This window comes from Ictalurus punctatus, chromosome 3 (assembly GCF_001660625.3).
Source record: "Ictalurus punctatus breed USDA103 chromosome 3, Coco_2.0, whole genome shotgun sequence".
NCBI classification, from domain to species: Eukaryota; Metazoa; Chordata; class Actinopteri; order Siluriformes; family Ictaluridae; genus Ictalurus; species Ictalurus punctatus.
The window spans coordinates 24,275,327-24,297,717 of record NC_030418.2 but is presented as its reverse complement, the minus strand read 5'-3'; the positions used below and the strand labels follow the sequence as shown (position 1 = coordinate 24,297,717).

Below are 22,391 nucleotides of genomic sequence, written 5' to 3'. Positions count from 1 at the left end.
GTGTGGACAATGAGCTTTGCATGGCAGATGAAAGTTTACATATTCAGCACCCGCTCCATCTGTGACCCTGGCACAACATAAAACTACCGGTGAGAGATGTAGAAACTAGAGAGAGAAATGTGGGAAAGTTGATGGATACAGAGCTAGAATGAGTAGAGACAAGGACAATAAGTGGTCACACTAAACCGCTTGTCTTTAAACTCTCAAAAAAAAAAAAAAAACCAACAACACTGCATTATATTAATTTGAGGATTTGTGTTAACCAACCTAACCATCTATCTTTACAAAATTATGTGATGTGGTTTAATTTTTCATATGTTCTGTGGTTTATGCATGGTATAACTGAGTGAATGAGGATTTAATTTAGGCTGGACTGACCTTTACAACCAGGTCTTTGGCAGAAGAAGACATGAGGATGCGGTCACACCAGGCTGGGCATCGCGTATTCATGTACTGCTTCCCCTGACTGCTGTCCTCACTGTACGGGTAGCTAGAGACACACACATGACAGGATTGTATACAGAACTTTGAATCCACAATGCACTGGTCATGTCATGAATTTTAGATACTGCAGATCATCTTCAAATAACAAGTGTATAAAAGAAACGCATCAGACATTAAACACTGACATAAAAAAAATATCAGCTTAAAAAGGAGTGAAAACAAAACAGAAAGAGGTTTTAACTTAAAGGTATAGTCGGGAAGCACAATGTTCCTTGAATGCAGTCAATTAGGTAACACTTTTGGTGTCTACAAAGTAAGTGAAACCTATGATCAGCCACTTGCCTCAAACCATGGATTGTCAAATAAGATTAAATAGGCTTCCATACGTGATCTACAATAATAAATGCAAACTGCACTAAGCTGTAAACTGTAGTGACAGATATTTCAAATGTAAAATACCTTGATGTGAATTATATTGGAATATTTTCAGAAATACTTATATACTGATATAAAAAGAATCTATTTTGAGGCAAGTCTGTAATGTTTGGCATGTAGTTCACATGATAGTTATTTGTGGTCATATGCTTCCATTACTGATACTTGTTCAGGGTATCTTCATTTAGTAGCAATACTATCTGAGATCATTTGAATGCTTAAAACAATAACAGCAACTCTTGTCATGCCATATTGCTTAAATTATTAAAGCATTAAATATTTAAGCCGTCTGTGGTTCATGATATGTAAAAGTCATTTAATGTCTTTATTTCCAGAAAAACGGATTTATTGCTTTCTTATCCTTTTGCTTTCAATGACTTGTGGACACCTTGTTGTTTCACTATTTGCATCATAACATTGCATTGCGCCATTAGCTGCATCACATTTTGGCAATACTTGCTGTAAATTAGAAATTCCCACAAACGATTCCAAGAGATAAGAAAATCAGGTGCAGGAAAAAATGTGCAAGTGGCAGTGAAGGAAGGAGACCAGCAAAACTGCTGTATGGATGACGTGAGTCAAAAAAGGAAGGCAATAAACAGTGCATTCATGGGACAAGCAACTGTACAGATTGTACACTTAACATGTTGAATAGCTCCTGATGCAGGTTCACTGATCACTCCTGTAGTTCATAGGTGCCAATTTCCTGTTTAAATGTAACTCCATAGAAATTGAAAGTGTGTGTGTATACGTGATTGCCTTTAACCATAGCCCAATAAACAGAGTGTATTAAAATGAATGAACCGAATCAAAATTTCACTGACCAATGCTCCAGCAGTCCAGCTGCTAGGACACAGTCACTTGCTTAGGCCAACTGACTAGAAAAGACACACGATATCACACAGGCTGCTATGATGAATCCCCTCATTTAACTAAGGAGAACTGGCTCAGTAAACAGAGACCTGGCAACAGCTCATCCCATGCTGCCCGGGTCCTCCACAGCTGCCACTTAGCACTCCATCGCTCCGGTCAGCTCCATGGTGATGGCAAACTCGAGAGGGTCAGGGGGCAGAGGCGGGCAGAACTGCTTAACGCACATCCGGCTAACACACAGCCCCCTGACCGGGTGGCCAAACACGAGCTGGTTGGGGGGCTTTGCACAGGGCCCGGGCAAAATTAGCATTGATGGCGCTTTAAACATGTGGAAATGAAGGAGTGTTTTGGTATGTTAAAGAGGTGCTAAAGAGATGATTCCCTAGATGAAAGAGCTGAGGAAGAAAGACAGAGTGCATGATACAGGAGGATAGAGAGAGGGGAAAGGAGGATAAAAAGGGATAGAGATGCAGAGTGTGGGAATTTGGGCGGGTAGCGTGGGGGGCTTCAAAGTGACCACAGTGCAATCCTTTCTTCAGGATGGACCACACAACCGAAACAGGAAGTATCAGGACCAATCACTGAGGCTGACCAAGCAGCAATGGCTAGAGAACTGAAAAGCATGATGGGAATGTTAGACTAAAGCAGAGAGGTGAATCAGCAGATATAGAACATCACCACAACAAAACATATCTAAACGTTAATTTGATAATACTTCCTTTAAATTTATAAGAAAGTAAGAAAGTTTAAAGTCTATTCAATCTTTCAAGAATAAAGACAAGTCTGTTTTGGGTTCACAGGGATTTTAAAACTAAAGTACACATAACACACTTTTGTGCCTTTTATTATTCTGTGTATAATTTGTATGTGTGTACTGTATACTTTTATCCTGTATTACAATTATGCTGACAGTGGCTCAATAAGAAAATATTGCACATAAATCAAGTGAATGAAGTTAATAAAACTTTTCACTTTTAAGATATAAATATTTTATATAATTATATCTATATAATATATAGTTTAGATTATTAGGACAAATGAAAAGTTCAATATCTTTTTGTGCACTGAGCAAAGAATGTGAAATCTCAATCTAAATGCAGCTGTTGAATTTACTAAATAATTCATACATATGTTCATCTTCAGTAACCACTTTATCCTGGTCAGAGTCGATCTCTGCTCAGGATCTGAGCCTATCCTGTTAATATTGGGAGCAAGGTGGGAGAATTCATCTGGGACAGGACGTCAATCTATCACACACATACACACACTTTCACACACTCATTTACACATATGGGCGATTTAGCAGAACCAATCCATCTCCTGGCATGTTTTTGGACGGGGGCGGAAGACAGTAACCTGAGCTCATGATCATGCTGGGAACCCTGGAGCTGTGAGGTGGCAAAGCTACCCAGTGTGCCACAGTGTTGCGCAATTTTGTAAATAATGTTTCAAATACATAACTGTACAGGTACATCTCAAAAAATTTGAATATTGTGGAAAAGTTCATTTTTCCCCTGTAATTTAATTCAAAAAGTCGAACTTTCATATATTTTAGATTCATTACACATAAAGTGAAGTATTTCAAGCCTTTTTTTGTTTGTTTTAATCTTGATTATAGCTTACAGTTCATGGAAACCAAAAATCCAGTATCTCAAAATATTAGAATAAAGAATTTATAATACAGAAATGTCGACCTTCTGAAAAGTATGTTCATTTATACACTCAGTACTCTGTCAGGGCTCCATTTGCACGAATTACTGCATCAATGCGGCGTGGCATGGAGGCAATCAGCCTGTGGCACTGCTGAGGTGTTTTGAAAGCTCAGGATGCTTTGATAGCGGCCTTCAGCTCGTCTGTATTGTTGGGTCTGGTGTCTCTCATAGAGTCTCTATGGGGTTCAGGTCAGGAGAGTTGGCTGGCCAATCAAGCACATAATACCATGATCAGCAAACCAGTTACTAGTAGTTTTGGCACTGTGGGCAGGTGCCAAGTCCTGCTGGAAAGGGAAATCAGCATCTCCATAAAGTTTGTCAGCAGTTGGAAGCATGAAGTGCTCTAAAATCTCCTGGTAGTTGCTGCATTGAAACTCGGCTTGAGGAAACACAGTGGACCAACACCAGCAGATGACATGGCACCCCAAATCATCACTGACTGTGGAAACTTCACACTGGACTTCAAGCAACTTGGATTCTGTTCCTCTCCACTCTTCCTCCAGACTCTGGGACCTTGATTTCCAAATGAAATGCAAAATTTACTTTCATCTGAAAAGAGGACTTTGGACCACTGAGCAACGGTCCAAATCTTTTTCTCCTTAGCCGAGGTAAGATGCTTCAGATGGTGTCTCTGGTTCAGGAGTGGCCTGACACTAGGGCATTTCTGTATTATAAATTCTTTATTCTAATATTTTGAGATACTGGAGTTTTGATTTCCATGAGCTGTAAGCTGTAATCATCAAAGATTAAAACAAAACAAAAAAAAAAGTGTGAAATATTTCAGTTCATGTGTAATGAATCTAGAATATATGAAAGTTCCATTTTTCAAATGAAATTACGGGAAGAAAATTAACTTTTCCACGATATTCAAATTTTTTGAGCTGTACCTGTATAAAGGTTTTTTTTGTTTTTGTTTAGAAAATCCAACAAATAAATACATAAATGTATACATCTGTATATTCATTGAGTTTCACTATCAACATGCATTTAAATTAATCACATAATCCATGTTCATACACTCCTTTATCAGCACTTTATGAGAGGGATTGTGTTTAAATGTCCACACATGTAAGCGACCCTCTAGGTTCTTGTTTTCTCTCTCTCTCTCATACACACACACCCGTGCATGTTCATTCAGATTGAGCTGATCTAGATTACACTGCTCTAATGCAACAGCAAACAGCGGTTCAGTGCAGTAGGGCGAGGTGATGGATGTGGGTGATTAGCACACACAAACGTATCTGCCAGAGTAAACGGTTGGCCTGGGCGTGCGAACCGGAGACCGTCAGCCACTATCAGGCCCTTATTGCCCATGGCAAGACTAATTAGGCTAATTAATGGGGCCTCTGCGATAAACTCAACAACCATCCACCTGTGTGTGTGTGTGTGTGTGTGTGTGTAAGAGAAAGATGCTGAGCAACAGGTTGCTGTGTGCAGTAGCAGTATCTATAGGAACATTTAAACAATAGCGCAAACAATAGTCTGATAAGCTACGATTACACTTCCTTGAGGAGTCGGTAAAAGTCATGAACGTATGGAGTTAAAGTGACATCTGTGTGTAATCCAAAGGGATTCCACACACAGCTCTGAGGTTCAGGCTCTAATGAGACCTCTTCTTCCCTCGGCTCCCCGAAGCACTTAGTGATTCCTCTCTGACGGGGATTTTAATGTCTGACTGACTCCTGACATTATTGCTCTTAATGTCACTGTCTTAGACCTGCATGTCTGAGCAGCATGGGGACAAGGAGTGTGTGCATGTGTGTGTGTGTGGGGGGGGGGTGCGTGTATGCGTGTGTGTGTGTGTGGGTGGCCATGGCATTTTTTTTTTTTAAACTGTTCCACATCCTATCAGATCTTGTTCTACGTTATGACAAATAAGTGACAAGCCAAACAAAGGCGCATTGAGTCAGACTGTGTGTAATCAGGGCAATATAAACTGGTTAATACAGACAGGAAAAGGCAGTCTGATAAGAGACAAGCTATTAATGAATCAAGGTTAGGGGTTATAAACTGTATTTAATGATGGAAGTCACCTGACCTGTGTGCTGTGCTTGGGTTGGTATTAGTTATTACTTATTAGTGCTGCTACTCAAAGGCAGAGATACAGAATAAGACTGAAACTCTCACACTGAAAAGTAGTGTTTGTTTGCTGTCGTCAGTGGAGAAAACAATGAAGAGTGAAGAGAAAACAATAGAGAACACACGTGTAAACACAAGGGATGTAACGCAATTATGAATACATTTATTCTGAATGAACAGCTGTGTTCAACCAGGTACAAATACAGATATTAATAGTATAATAATTAACAGTATTTTTTTTTTTGTCCAGTGTCAATGGTTTGCTCCAGCAGCCTGACAAACACTGGTTGAGACCGATTATGAACAGATTTTATCCAAATATGGAATTACAGTGTTCAGTTGGGTGTTTTACAAATGTCATAAACAGTCATGAACAGTGTCATAAACAGAGCTTTGGTTTTGAGTACTTCTGTTGTCACTTACTGCTTTTATCACAAAAGAAACAATGCCACAGCTCTGTTTATGACACTGTTCATTTGTAAAACACCCAACTGAACCCTGTACTTCCATATTTGGATAGAATCTACTCAAGTCTGAAGTCTAAGGAACATGAATATACAAAATGACATATGTACATGTATCTTGTAATGTGCTCTAGAGGTCAGTTTTTGTCTCAAGGAGCTAGAACCATCCTGAGCCGAGATATTGAGGTTTCCATAAACAGCTGCAGAAACAAAATTTGTTGTGTGCCATGAGACAAAGATGGCCGTTGTAGTTAAACCAAGTGAAATTAAAAAAAGAAAACTGGTGGTTTTGCAACGCCAATACACAGAGGTAATCACTAAAAAATATTTTTATTATAAAAATAATGAAAATTTAAATGGTCAAGTAACCAACTTTGCAATTATTGGACCACTTGAGATGGAATGAGCCTCTGTATATGCCTGAATATGCAAATTAAAAATTGCTATGTTCTCCTGCCTTCTTAAATAGCTAGTTCACATGAGGCAGAGTTCTCAATTCTCGGGTTACTATCTGTGTTAAGTTTCATATATTTTGCCTGTGTCAGTGTGGGTTTCCTCCACGGTTCTCCACGGTCCTCCCGCCTCCCAAAATCCTGGTCTCAGGTGGATTGGCTATGCTAAATTGCCTCTACATGAGAATGGGTGTCTGACTATGTGTTCATGGCGCTCTGCAATGTACCGGTGTCTCATCCAGGGTGTATTCTGTATCAACTGTGACCCTTACCAGGATTACTAACAAATCCAACCCAAACACCAAACTGCATAATCAGAATCAGATATCCAAGAGGTGTTAACCATTTAAAAATCACGTTTTAAAGTGTAAATCTCTTTAGAGCTTACAAAAGCACTACACAGACCATAACTATGCTTAACAAAGCCTAGTCTCAAGCTTGTCATTAACCTTTGTCCATGACCCATGTGTTAAAACAAAGATTCCCTTTCACAATGACTGACACAAACGTCCTTATGTTCATTTGACCAAAACATGCCACTGAGGGCTAATAGATAGTCCTATGCTATTCACTGTAAAGAACTGTAATGATTAATGTCATGGCACTTAAGATTCAATCGTGTCATTCAATAGTGGTCCACATGCTGGAGGACAATAGTCCAGATATCTCGCCTCACTAAACAATATATCTATGACTGTACAGCTTTATTAAACATCATTGACATCATTGCACTGGAGTGAAAAGGAACATTTCAGTGTGTTGCTGGTAAAAAAAATAAATAGCGTGCTTCAGGTTACACTTACGCACATCAGCGCACTGGAGAGCTGCCCATCCAAATGGGTGACATCACTCAATAGTTTCATAGGGAGACTGGTGGGAATTGGGGGCGGGGGGTATGGGCATGAGAGCAGTGAGATGGATGAGGTTTAGGCTGTTACACAGAGAGGGAAAAACCATGACGGTGACATCACCTCCCAATGTCCTTACAATGTCAAAATACAGATTGACAAAACCACCCCACTATTAGAAAACACAGCCTGCAGTGAGAGTATACATCATGAGTCACAGTCTCAACCTTTTTGAAACCAGGTATCCCTTACATTGTGCAATAATTGTTAAAGCATTAAGTAGGAAATAAGCAATTTCATATATGAAACATTTCAGCGTGACTAGTATGATAATAAAACAGAATTCAAGTGACCAGTCAATTCTAACAGTTAAATATTAAACTATAACATTAATAGTTGCATCATAATGTCATTAAATAGTGGCCTTCACATACTGAAACTGATTTTAAATTTTTAAATATTTTTATTAATAGCATTTTTAGGTCACCCCCAAAAGTTCAAAAAGATGAACCTGTGATCAGTAAACGACTGGCACCTGGTAGTGCCTACTTAGCAAGGCATGAGCTCCCTTTCCAGAATCTTCAAACTGACTGTCCCTCAAAAAACAGCTAAAACCCACCTCTTCCATGAACACTTAACTAACCCCTAACACTGGCTCTTACACCTCTACTCTGTGATATTGTTTGGTAACACCAAACAAGCATTGTATTGTATTGTATTGTATTGTTCTCCGCTTTATATAATTGCCTTACTTGTATTTCCTCATTTGTAATTCACTTTGGATAAAAGCGTCCGCTAAATGAATAAATGTAAATGTATTCATTGGGCATGGAAATCACACTTAGCCAGAATGATTTTAGACAAACTAACAGTTTTTACCATGAGATTGTTAAACTGGCTTCTTACCTAGCATAATCTCTAAAGGGAGACAGCCAAGGCCAGATTAAAAGGTAAATAAAAACTTTCCCATGCCATTTTGGTGAAATAAATTTATGGTTTTAAGTTGAGGTGTCAAGCTATGTGACAGGCAGAAAAAAAATAATTTGGCCAAAGCCAATTTTTCAGAATTTTTGTATATTTGGCAAAATTTCACATTTCTGACATGTTTTCCCACACCACCAGGCATATATTTAAACTTATTAAGACTTAAAAGCATTTTGAAGCTTTCTGACAGTTCTAATATAGACTGCAGTTACCTCCTCGTTATACATCAGAGATTTGGAGTTCTCTTGGACCCCACTTTGTATACAGCAAATCTGGGTCTACATTCCTGGTGGATGCCTAAGTAACACATACTGTATATATTGGCATATATTGTGTACATCAACTCTGGAACACTTTCTCAACACAGCAGAACCCCAGAAAACTCCTTATGAACTCTACTGCAGCAAGTTTGGATACACTACTAAATGAATCAATTATATTTCCTAATTTATTATAATATTAATAATAACTGCATGCTTTGAGCATTATTGTATTAAATATGTCAGTCAATAAACTGTTTTCAACATACAGTACTAAAAATGATGTGAGCTTCTTTTGAGACCTACAATGTGACAATATTGTAGTTATTTCAGAACTTATGAAATAAAAACGGTTCTTGATAGCAAGTTCAGATTTTATGGACCATAATGTATTTTCAAGGCTTTTTCCAGGGCTGTTTGGACTTGCCTAAACACTAGACTTATACTAGTTTAGCCAAACCTCAAACTGAGCAGACAGCTAGTGCCACACTGCTCTGTCTATGCCCACATGACTGGAAGATATAGAAAGTAAAAATCACAATCAGAATTGAGGCATTGATTTGAGGTCATGCTATAAAAGAGTCACTGTGCAGCTCATCCTCATGCAGCTCTGCGTTTTGGGAGATGTAGGCTAAATGGTTGCGTCCGGTGCTACACCACTCATGCTGGTTCTTATCGTCAGTAAATGGTGAAAACATAACAGTGGCTCGCCTCTGACCCCTACTGTTCTCACCTTAAGACCCTGAGCTTGAGCTTTATACTGCCTGTCTAGACTTGGCAAACAAAAAGACACGGGCCTGGAGCCAACCGCCCAGTGAAAACATATTTCTCTATGCACATATCCGTCTGCCCTGCTCTCTCTCGCTTTCTATCTCATAAGCACACATGCACTTTCTCTGTGAAAGGACCTTTGAATTGGAATTAGGAAAGAGTGGCATCCACAGGTCTCTCATGTCCATTTCCAGTAACCCAGTTAGTGCGGAAATAAATAGAAACTGCTTCCTACAGGTTCTCATTATACTCTACATTCCTCCCCGGCCAAATTTTCCATTCAATTTCCCCATTGATTTTACATAGAGAAGACTACAATAAAATCATACAACTCTTAAGCTAACTGCATTCCTTGTGAATCAATCACAATATGTCATTACAGAAAGCTAATAAGAGCAATAACATATTACTACACTAGCACGGCCATAAAACAGGACTCTCCGCAGCACTGGCATGCGTCAGTGCTCAAGATTGGGGCTTCAGCAGACTTTGAACTTTTAGTCAATTATTAACACTCATTTCCTTTCAGATTTGTTTTGTATATGCGTCATATCAACCTTTTATCTACTCTGATACGCAATCACACACAATCGCAATCAGACGTGCATTTTCATACGGTTCCAGTGGACGTCCGTGTGTGCATTAGAGTCATTATGTGCAAGCGAGTATGCAAAATGTTTTTGCACAGAATAAATGAAAGTGTGTGCATGTGTGTGTTTGTTCTACAGCTGATTGGCGCAGTCGGTCTGGCTCCAGCACCAATGTTGGCGAGAGAGGGCCAAATTCCACACTCTCATGCCTTAGTACTTAGCCTTGTCATGGGCCAAACACACACATGCACACACACGGCCTAGGTCCCGCTCTGTGAATGTGCACCTTGTAGCACATTCTTTAAACAACAACTCACACACAGTGTGAGAACAGACAAGGAGTAGAACACATGTCTCCTGCTCTGAGGTGTCAGTGTTATGAGGATGAGCGGAGACATGACCTGTTGTAGGATCACCATGCGGTGGTTGTACAAAAGTCCACGTGAATGTAGAAAAATTATATGAATACTGAGGAGAGTGCATTGCTTGACCTTGTCAAACACAAACTTTCATATTACAATTGTACATCTACTAAAAACGGTCCAATATACTAAATGTGCTTATGAGCAGATACTATAACATTATTATTAGATCTTAAAATTATTAAACTGTGGTCAGTACTAGAGTTGTGAAATTGATTTGAATTTAGATTAGTTAAAAGATATAGAATTTAAATGAATTTGAATACTAATTTAAAAATTAATCAGCCTATAATAGTATTATATCGCTACAGACCATTAGCCGTAGTGCTATGCTGAGAGTACACCACAAGGGGAAAAAGAAAAAAAAAAAGTCAGATTAATTTTGTCTATCTACCTACAGTAATGTGCTCTCAATGCTCATATTCAACTTAGCTTGATATATGTTCATTTATTAGGGAAATATAATCCAGCTTCTACAACTAACACACACACACACACACACACACACACACACACACACTCACATATATATATATATATATATACATATATATATACACACACAGGGCTGGAATTAGGGTTTTCAGAAACATCAGGTGAGATTCAGTCACAGTCACCATGACTAATAAATATCTGTTTTAAATTGTAATTTTATTTGTAATATTACTATTAGGAGACATACACCAATCAGCCATAACATTAAAACCACTGACAGGTGATGTGAATGACCTTGATTATCTCATCATAATGGCACCTGCAAGGAGTGGGATATATTAGGCAGCAAGTGATCAGTCAGTTCTCGAAGTTGACGGAACAAATGGAGAAGCTTAAGGATCTGAGCAACTTTGAGTGCCCATGTTGACCCCTGTCCACCACCGAAAGAACCTACAATGGGGCATGCGAGCATCAGAACTGGAGCATGGAGCAATGGAAGAAGGTGGCCTGCTCTGATGATTTTCTTTTATATAATGTGGACGGCCGGGTGCTTGTGCGTCACTTAACCTATGGAAGAGATGGCACTAGGATGCACTATGGGAAGAAGGCAAGCTGGTAGAAGAAGTGTGATGCTCTGGGCAATAAAGAATAATGCACCCTACCATTGCAAAAACTGCTCCAGAATGATTTGAGAATCATGACAAAATTCAAGGTGTTGACTCGGCCTCCAAATTCCCCAGGTCTTAGTCCGATCAAGCATCTCTGGGATGTGCTGGACAAACAAGTCCGATCCATGGATGCCCCACCTGGCAACTTACAGGACTTAAAGGATCTGCTGCTAATATCTTGGTGCCAGATACCACAGCGCACCTTCAGAGATCTTGTGGAATCCATGCCTCAATGGGTCAGAGCTGTTTTGGCAGAAAAAGGGGACCTACACAACACTAGGCAGGTGGTTTTAATGTTCTGACTGATCAGTGTACATGTTAGGTTTGCTCAATATTTTTCATATATTAATATGAAACAATATTTGATTATATTAGAAAATCAATACATAATACAAAAAATGGCATAAAAATGACATGCCTAAGTTTACAGATTGGGGTTTCTGGCATGTGTGTGTAGGGCAAAGCAGATACCACTGAGAATGAGGTGATTGAGAAGAGAGAGTGAGAGTGTGTGTGTTGTTCTATGGCCCTGTTCAATAACCCCACAGATGGTCAGGGGTGTTTCAGGGCTGTCCATGTGATGGAGAACAGTCACTGAGTGCTTGATTGCTCAAGAGGCACAAGGCGTATCTGACAGGAGGAGGGCGTTCAGCATTCGCCTGTGTGTGTGTGGTGGCTGTTTAAGTTTAACTAAGATGTGTCTTTACTCTCACCTCTGACAATAATGTGGCTTATACCAGACACTACTTGCATAAAATCAAATTTTATATACTCCTTAATGGCTGTGGATTTTTGATTCATCACAGTCAGCGGCGCGAGAGGATCATTTGCATCCTCTCCTTGCATTTCGCCATTTCTCAGCGCGTGCCAGATGATTCAGGATTATATACTGGAGACAGATGAGAGCAAAAGTCACACAGTGTAAAAGCCCCATAAATCCACCTGTCACTTATGCAAAGCCATGTAAATGGAGGTAGCTGATTAAGACACAGACGTTTAAATATACACAAGTATGCCGCACACACACACCCCACAGCCCCTCCTCACATGAGCTAGTGGAGCAGTTTATCAAGTAATTATTGTTTGATTACATCGTTTCATTATCTACACTGATTGAGTCAGCGCTGACGCCAAAGGTCAAGCACCATTAGCGGTGCGATGCTTCGGGCCGCTGCGCTGGGAGCTCCTGCCCCCCTGCTGCCTTTCTGAAAGGCCTAATTGTACATTCATTTGTTTGAAGAAGAGGACACACAGAGAACGCCTGCGATGGAATATTAATGCTGTTCTGTCTCACATAAGCACTATTAGGCAAAAGAAGAGGCATGTTAGTTCAGAAGCACTGAGGGGAAAATCTGCTGTCTGTCCATACAAATTACTCAAAAGAGGTGCCATCAAAACACAGACACATCCGTCTGAATGTTCCAAATGTGCTGTAAGAGAGTTTAGGGGGACATAAATATCATCAGCTTGTCCACCAATGAATGTAGAACATCTAGACTGTGTCCATGCTGTGATGCCATGATTCCATATTTATTCCATTCATTCTCACCTCTTTATAGTTTATTATTTATAATTAAATAGCTCTATGAAAATGATTCAACCAACAGTGAATTAACAGCATATGGCTGTATTTAATCACCAGGGACACATATTCATCATGAAATGAGAGGAGAGGAAGTGAGGATAATAAATTATAAATAAACAAACAGGAAGTGATGGGGAGGTGCAGGGGGTCGTAGGATACCTGGGAGGAAAGGAGATCTCCAGCTCTTGCAAACGATCCTTAAAGACAGCCTTCTCTTTATCAAACTCTAATAGCTGTGAACAGAATAACAGAAATGTAGAGAATTAATTTCATGTTTTATACTGTATGGAATTTTTATTATTATTTTATTTAGCCAACTTTCTGTGCTTGAAGGTGATCTACAGACAAATTAAATTTTCTATTAAAATCTGTCCTTCATTTTGTAGTAGCGATAACAGCATTTCCAGTCATGGGAAAAAGAAAATACCCCCCCCTTCAATTCAGATTTTTATTGATCAGGTCCTAAATAATAATTGTGGGGTCCTCACCAACTCCTATAAACAAACAAATAACCTCAGGTGACAACAAGAAACAACAGATTTCAAAATGTACTCATTTCTCCCCAAAAAGTAAACCAACATTCATAAACCAGGTGAAAAGAATAAGTAAACTCTTCCTGCTTCTACAATCATAAAGAGAGTAAGTTGTGTAAGCTTCTCATCAATCTGAGAAAGGTTATAAGGCCATCTCCAAACAATTTGAAATTCACCATTCTACAGTGAGAAGTATTGTTTACAAATTGAGAACCATTAACACAGTTGCCAAACTTCCCAGGAGTGGGTGTCCCAGCAAATTCAGGCCAAGCTCAGGCTGTTTAATGGTCAGAGATATAAAGAAAAACCTAAAAGCCACATCATGTGATCTTCAGGTCTCTGTAAGCACATTAAATGTTTATGTTCATGACAGCACAATCAGAAAAAGACCAAGCAAGTGTAGCTTTCATGGAAGGGTGGCTAGGTAAGTCCATTCTTTCCACAAAGAATATGGAACGTGACTTAGGTTTGTAAAATTGCATCTGAACAATCCCCAAAAGTTCTGGAACAATATCCTTTGGACTGATGAGACCAAGATGGATATGTTTGGTCATCATGTACAGTGCCATGTTTGGAGACAAACTAAAAACAGCATATCACAGCTTTATCACCACTATCTACATGTTAGATTATTTCTTGATAAACAAATTACTACATATTAAAACCTGTTGTGTTTTTTTTTTGTGCTGTACCTGAGGTCATTTGTTTGTTTATAGACATTGGTGAGGACCACACAATTGTTATTAAGGCCCATAAAAATAAACATAAAAATAATAAAAATAAAATAAATAAAAATAAAGTTGAATGGAGTATGGATATGGATGTTGGTGTGTGTATGGATATGGTTGTGGGTATGTATAGATGTCTATGTCGGTGTGTATGGCATGTGTGTGTACTGATGTGTTTATGTGTCCTTTGACACCAGGCTCTGTGAATACACATGACAGTAAGGGCCTTTCCTAACGGTAGAGTGTGCGTGTGCGTGTGTGTGTGTGTGCGCAGTGTTCATCAATCATGCTCTCTCCCATATGCACACACTCGGAGGGAGTTGAGCTCTCGTCTCAGATGCAAGGATGACTGAGATGAGCTAAAGTCATTAATCAAAGCAGAACAGAATAATTAGCCTGTGTGTGTACACATTAATTATGGGAGAGACCAACAGGTACAACTGACGCCTGCATCACTGCCTCAACTGTGTGTGTGTGTGCGCGCGCGTGTCAGCTATATAGAGACCGATAACTATGTGCTCTTGTATATGCCTGCAGTTTCATTACTGTACATTGTGTGTGTGTCTGTATTATGTTGAGTGTGTTTGGACTGGCTTTGTGCTTCAGGACAAGCATCCATCACATTACCAGAGCTGGACAAGTATACTCGCACATGCGCGCACATACACACACACACACACACACACACACACAATATGCAAACTACATGATTGAGTGTCTATATGAAATGAGTTTTGTGTATGCCCAGGAGAAAGACCCTGAGTATAAGTACAATGTGTGTGTTTCTTAGGACAGGAGTCTCACCTCTGAGATAAACCTGAGTGAAATTAAACACAGAAATCTATCAGGAAAGTTTGTATAGTAAGAGGTGGTTTAAGTAAAAGTCTGTGTTTTGCCGGTAAGTAAGAATATGTGTATGCAAGTCATTCAGTCAGCAGCACATCCTGAGGGCCGAAATTTCACACTACATTTCACCGTGGCTCAATTTAGCAGAATGATTTGCCCATCTGATGGGTCGGCAGTAAAATCAAAACTTCGTCCAAGTTCAAGGGCCTGCTGTTTTATAGAGGCTTGTGCTGTTTATCAGATACCACTGAACTTGAGGCTCGAAAGGGCAAAGAGATCACAGGGCCAGTGCAGAAGACAAGGGCTTAGATGAGGAAGTACCATCAGAAATAAAAATAAATGTCAGCATTAGCTCAAAATGAGCACTTTGCCTCAATAGGCTCAGCCACGTAAATCACCATGCTTTGATTGCTTGGGAGCCGAGCCTTTCGGGAAAAGTGCACAGTGAAATGTCCCCCTGGATTTCTGGCGGCCCATGCTATGTCCCTTGCCATAATTGTGCTTTGATTTATGCTTTGTCAAATACGGCCCTGACAACGTCGGCCGCCATTAAATGCCATCAATAAGAGCCGGGTGAGAGGTCATTTAATTTGATTTTTACGCCGCACACTTCACTGCAGGGCCAATACGGCCCCCAACTTTTATGATGTATTCATTATTTTGTGCCAAACCGATATACTGTCAAGCTCAGACACGAAGGAAAGGATGGAATGTGGACAATCAACGTATCCCAAACACCTCAAACAGAGTTATCATTACATTTTGAATGGAAACTCATTAGGGGCATACACAAAATAAAACACAAAACAAATAAACAAACACAAAATTACAATTAAGTAGTAAAAAAATAATATGTAAACAAACAAACATCAATACAAACATATAACAAGCATGCAAACAAACAATACAAAAATACAAACAAGTAATAAACCAAGAAACAATAAACAAACAGTAATACCAACATATAAACCAGCAAGGAAAACAAACAAACAAACAACAAATAAAAAAAAACAAATTAGCTGTCCAAACTACATTTGGACATAATTTGGAAGGAACAGTTTAGCCACAACTAAAGTTCACACCACTTTCTGAAATGGAATTCTTTAGTGCAGGACTGGAGTTAAAATACCCAGCAAGAAATGGAAATCTATGGCTATGTCCACATTAATCTGGATACATCTGAAAGCTGCATTTTCGTTTTAAAACATTCTCCATCTACACTGGCGTTTTCAAATGCTTTCCAAAAATTGTTTGTCCACACTGAAACATCTGAAAACGCTTTGGCTTGGATAATTTCAGTCAGGTGTTTATATAAAAATGCGATCTGAAGGCTGTAAAAAGTGGCATTAATCTTTAACAAAGCTATCAAACTATCACAGTTTAACAAAGCTATCAGCAACTGCACTAGAACATCGTCCAACATCTTGTTTTGTTTTATTTTTTTTTTTAAGTTGAATGACTGCATCACGTGACTAAAAATATGTCAAATATGTGATTTGGAACGTCTCTGTTTTCTCAGTCTACACTACAACGCTGAAACGGCGTTTTCAATTTTATCCTCATGGGCGAGTTTTTGAAGAGCTCTGTTTTCATTGGACAAAAACACTGTCTCAGTGTGGGCAGAAAGCCAAAACGGAGAGTAAAAGATGCGTTTTCAAATTTATCCGGATTAATGTAGACGTAGCCTAACTCACCCAAAATATTTCACTTTGACTCCTGGACAAAATAACAGACGCAAACGTCAGCCACCAATCTTGCACTGGTTGAGCAACTACATTTTGGTAAAGAGAAACATTTTATAAATTTGACTTTTGGCTATATTATTCATTTGCTCACCTTTGCAAAGTTTCTGTCACTTCCAAGTAGAGTCAGAACTGAGTGGACAACAGAAATGTCCTTTACTTATCATTTTAGAGATCATTTTAAGTGACGGTAAAATAAACATGTTTGTTTTCACACTTTAATTAGGTATGGTCAAGTTTTGAGCAGCGGTTTAGTTTCAACTTGTCACTTTGACCTTTCCACACGTATGTGTTTCCTGCCAGTGTTTGTTTCCTGCCTGTCAGAGAAGGACATTGGAACAGTGTGTTTGGTCACTTCTGCCTGCAGAACACTGGACTCACATTAGATTTGCGCTGCTCTGCAGCTTAGGCTCCGTGACAGATAAAGTATGGCTAGACCTACGCAGAAGGACCATGTTATTTATTTATTTGGACTCTTAAAAACTCCTGCGGTTTGAGAAATGCGGTGGCTGAGGATGCAAGGAGCATGAGGAGCCTGACAGAAAAGTTCATCACTTGCTCCACTCCTCCCTCCCTGCGCTCTCGTTCGTCCCACCGGCTGGCCAGCTACAACAGATAAAGTTACAATAAAGAGATACTAAAACAAAATCAATGGGAAGATGAGAGATTGAGGGTGGGGGGGCGGGTTGTACATTTAGCACAGTCCGCGACTGCAGAATGTCTCGGCCCGACGGTGTACACACACACGCGCTCTCTCTCTCTCTCTCACACACACACACCCATACACACACATAACCTCCCCCTCCACAGCAAATCCCACGCCCCCTCGACGCAGCGGTCCCCGGAAAATTTAATCTTCCCAAATCCTCATCAGAGCTCTCCATCCTCTGCACCTGACAGCCACCCGGATAATTAATTATACAATTTCGATGGGAATATCGACTAAACAAAGCTATTAATCATTGCAAAAGTCAATAGGCATGGACACATTCAATCATGTCCCCACCAATGATTACTCCTCTCAAAATACAATAATTATTTTCAAGAGCTGCCTCGAATTAAATTTCTGTCAAGCCGGTACAAGTCTAGTAGTTGATGAAGGATGCAATGGATTTTTATTTATTTATTTATTACATTCCTCCACCTTTTGGAAGGGGGAGGAGGGACATTTGTCGTTTTGGAAAGGTAGTTTGTTTCATAAGGCTCATAAGACAGTATGTTTAACTGGAACATGAGCATCAAATTATCTCTCACGAGCCATCAAGTCATTCATCTTACTGCTCTCCAGTGTTGTGAAAGAAAACACACCACACACAAACACAGTCTATACAGGGACCAAAGCTTGGACACACACACACCACCTCTTATGAGTACATACTAGAACAGTCACCTCCTGTGTATATAGACAGAAAAGTGAGGTCAGAATATTTTTGTTCATTAAACAGATTTTAACGAACAAGACCGTCTGTGTGTATATGTGTATTTCTCATCATACCTGCAACTCTCAAATGCTCACAAATCCACCTTGTGCCTAATTATATTAATCTCTGTCATAAATGGGACTGCACTTTCTGTTTTTGACACTAGCCTGAAAACATAAAGACCCTAAGTGTGATGCATTTTGTTTTAAATATCGAATGAATGAAGCACTATGATAAAAAGAGAATACATAGCTCACCAGCGTTCCATTGTTTTCCCGGAAAACATCCTGGTTAATGTAGTTAAAAAGCTTCTTTTCGAGTTGTAGCACAACCTACAAAACAGAAAACAGGAAGCAGAGACAAGTTTTACTAACAGCATCCAAGATAACAAGGCCAGCACTGTAATTTAAGTCATGGGAGATTTTAGGCTATGGTACATACGTAAACCTGCTCTGGCTAGATTCTGCCATTAAAAAATTAAGTAATGACAAGATGGGTTTTGGTCAAAAAATTTTTTTTTACGGCTTATAATCTGACATCTACTTTCCATCCACTTTTTGTACCACTTAGGCTGGCAACACACTTTATAAAAAATTTTAAGCACGATTTGCACCTTCCCCAACGATCAGCGATTTGAGGTTTGTCGCTACCAGCTTTTTGTCCAAAAAAGTTGTGTGGTGTCATTACGATTTTTTACTGCTTTGGATCGAGTCAGAGCCTCCCCAATCCCAAATCGTAAATATCAAACATGTTTGATATTGATGACTCTTGATCGGGCTGCCGGAGGCAGGATACCTGCAATAGCCAATGAGAGCGAGCAAGCGTGTCCAACCGGGTGATGCATGCTTTTATAGCAGAAACATGCCAAGAAAGTGCATGTTTCCACAACAGAGACAACTGAATAACTTCTTAATAGTATGTTGAGCCTAGGATGCTGCGCTCTCTGGTTCTTGAGAGAGAGAGAGAAAGAAAATAACTTTCTGAATGAGGCAGCTGATATGCTGCTAATAAACAAAATGGAGTGTGAGTGATATTGTCTTCTGAAGTCAGGTTTGATAAAACGCGAGTTTCTGTGAGATCTCGTGTCCGTGAAATCGTTACTATGGACAGGTGTGTGGTCTCGCAGTCTGACAATTTGGAAATGCCCATCAGCCAGCAATGCATGTCTTAGGACTGGGGGGAAATCAGAGTACCCGGAGGAAACCCCCGAAGCATAGGGAGAATATGCACACACAGGGTGACATGGGAATTGGACACCCAACTCTGGAGGTGCGAGGCAAATGTGCTAACATCTAAGCCATCATGACCCGACCCCTGGTGTTTTTCAGAGTCAGCAGAAAGGACTCTTTAGTGTCCTAAGTTATTGTAACTGTAGCCTTAATTGCCTACCGCCTGTAAACGATTAGGACTGTTCCACAGGTGCATGTGCAATCATTGTTTATGGTTCATTGAACAAGCATGAAAAACCTTGTTTAAACCCTTTCCAATAAAGATCTGTAAAGCTTATTTTGATTTTACAAAATTGTCTTTAAAATACAGAAAGACATTTCTTTTTTTTTTTTTTGCTGAGTTTATATGGAAAAGAAAAACATTTCCTGTAGTCTTCAGAAATATACAGTACTGTGAAAAATTCTTAGGCACATGCAAAGAAATGCTGTAGACCAAAGATCCCTTCAAAACTATGAAATTAAATGTATCTAAATAAAATAAAAATAAGAGCAGTAAACAGTAGAAAATGAAACAAAGTCAATATCTGGTATGACAAAAAAATAAAATAGTAGTCTCAGGTAGAATTAGTGCAGTTTTATAAGGAAATGAGCTGTAAGTTTTATTGAGCATCTTGCAGAACCAGCCACGGTTCTTCTGGAGACTTTGACTGTCGCACTCGCTTCTTATTTTTGCAGAAAAATCCAGCAGCCTTCATTGTGTTTTTTGTCTGAGAAGTGTCTCTTACCATGTAATATGCTGCTTTCTTTACTGACATTCAAACATTTTTCTGTAATATTTAATTTTGTGCTAGAAAACTAATGTTTGGAAATCTAAAATGTTTTTTGTACTGACTCGATAATGTAATAGTCATAAAATAAAAAATCTATAACATATAAGTTTGTACAATTTTTTTTTTTTTTTTAAATAGGGTGTTTAAGACTTTTGCACAGAACTGTATACAATAGAAAATGTTAAAATTTCACAATGTGAAGGATTTCCCAGGCAGCCACCCACACACACACCCACAGTTTAAATATATACAATTATTATCAGGCTTCCGAAATTTCCTTAGTAATATACTAACAGTTTTCCTCCTGCTCTCTGACTGGCATGAATCTCAAATAAATATCAGATGCTCTGAAGAAATTAGCACAAAGGTAAGTAATTGAATTCCGATTTAAGGTGATACAAGGATGAACTATTGTAATAATGTAATAGCAATGTAGTGCTATTGTGAACTATTTTAATAGCAGTGTAGTGTTTGAGTGTGTCTATGCTTTGCAGTTTTCACCTTGCGGTCATTGTCGGACTCTCGGAATATGAGCTTGTCCACTTGTGTGTTGTCTGCAGTTCGAACCGTCTGCATGGTGGCTGTAGAACACAGACTCTGGAGGCAGAGACAAATGACAGATTAAGTCAATAATAACAAATATTAACAAATATTGCATTAATATCGGATGAACTTCCTCTATAACAGTATGAAAGCTGAGGTTGAAAATCTACACACTAGCACTGTGACATATTTAAACATAATTAAGACATAAGACACAAGTTACAGCCTTTCTGAAATTCGACGTGCCATTTTAAAGCATTGAAGGGTCACAAACTATGAAACTATTTAGAAAAATGCAGCTACATTCACATTTCTACACAAGGTGTAATATTATAAAATAGATCGCATGAAAATCTTTAACACTGTTTTCGGCAGATTATGGCATCAAATTTGCCTTTTTAAAAAGGATAACAAGAAAAGCAGTGAATGTTTTTAATACAAACTTATGAGTTCTTTGGTTTATCCCTCTTGCTCCCCCTTAATGGTTCTATGTACAATTCTCCAACAGTGGGAAAGCCAAGGAGCCTTAACTATTGTAAAAGCCTTTGAAGAACCCCTTTTTCTATGAGCATAATGACTGTTGTTTACAAAGAAGGACACACTGTTTTAATAGTCTTATAGTATATTTCAAGGAATATGTCACACCTGAAAATATATATTTTTTTGTAACATCATCTAAAGCAGGGGGTTAACTTATGGAACATGGTCCAGATGTGGACCCAGCAGAGTCGACAAACATGTGGAAAAACCTGGACAGGCATAGGATCTGCTATAGAACCATTTTGACTATTATTTATTTCATGGTTTCATTTGGCATTTATGGAAATTATTTGACTAAAGGCAACTCACTGGTATCAAAGACTAGCTACAAGGCTACAGAAATTAGGCTAGAAAGAGAAAATATTTTTTAATTTTGTTTAGTGCATGGTCTAAAGAAATGTCTTTAAATAATAATAATAATTTGATGGAAAAAAAAACAGAAGTATGTGGCGTTAATCAAAAGCGTTAATGTGCACCAGGGCGAAACAAAATATAACCATTTCGAATGGTCTTATTTATAGCTGTGAACTAATTATTAATGGTTATGCATTAAAAAGTAACTGATGTCATTCAGTTATGTTAGTTGCCTTTGTAAGCCAGAACTTTTATGTAACTGTAGCTTTTTAATCATTTTAGTTGAATACTCCCATTATAAAAATCCTATTAAAGGTATAAATATTTCAGGTGGTATACCACAATATCATAACTAATGCTGCAGTTACAGCCAACGCTAACAAGGACCTTTACGTATCATACTGAGTCCAAACTACCCAAACAACACCCAATGCATTTTAATGATTCTGAGGAACCAGAAATAGAGAAAAGAGCATGATGTCCCTCTGGCCTTCTTTATGTCTCGGTATTGTCCTGACCCCCAAAGAGTGTGTGCACGGCTAAATTCCCTTTTTGTGAAGTCTTTTTAACAATTAGTTAAACATTCGACCATCTGTGTTTGAAGACAGTTGAATGAGGTAAAGCCAGTCCTGCTGGTTCCCATCCCACAGGCCTTATTGAAAT

General features: G+C 38.9%; 1 protein-coding gene across 1 annotated transcript in view; it reads right to left on the bottom strand.

Moving 5' to 3' along the window:
* Window positions 1-22,391, bottom strand: part of LOC108263413 (inositol polyphosphate-5-phosphatase A) — a 176,130-nt gene that overhangs the window by 8,127 nt on the left and 145,612 nt on the right. The window contains exons 10-13 of the mRNA XM_017464167.3: window positions 20,793-20,888; window positions 18,550-18,624; window positions 13,182-13,255; window positions 379-490 (exon numbers count right to left, since the gene is read on the bottom strand). Of these exons, the coding sequence (XP_017319656.1) occupies window positions 379-490; window positions 13,182-13,255; window positions 18,550-18,624; window positions 20,793-20,888 (357 nt within the window). The remainder of the gene's footprint in view (window positions 1-378; window positions 491-13,181; window positions 13,256-18,549; window positions 18,625-20,792; window positions 20,889-22,391) is intronic.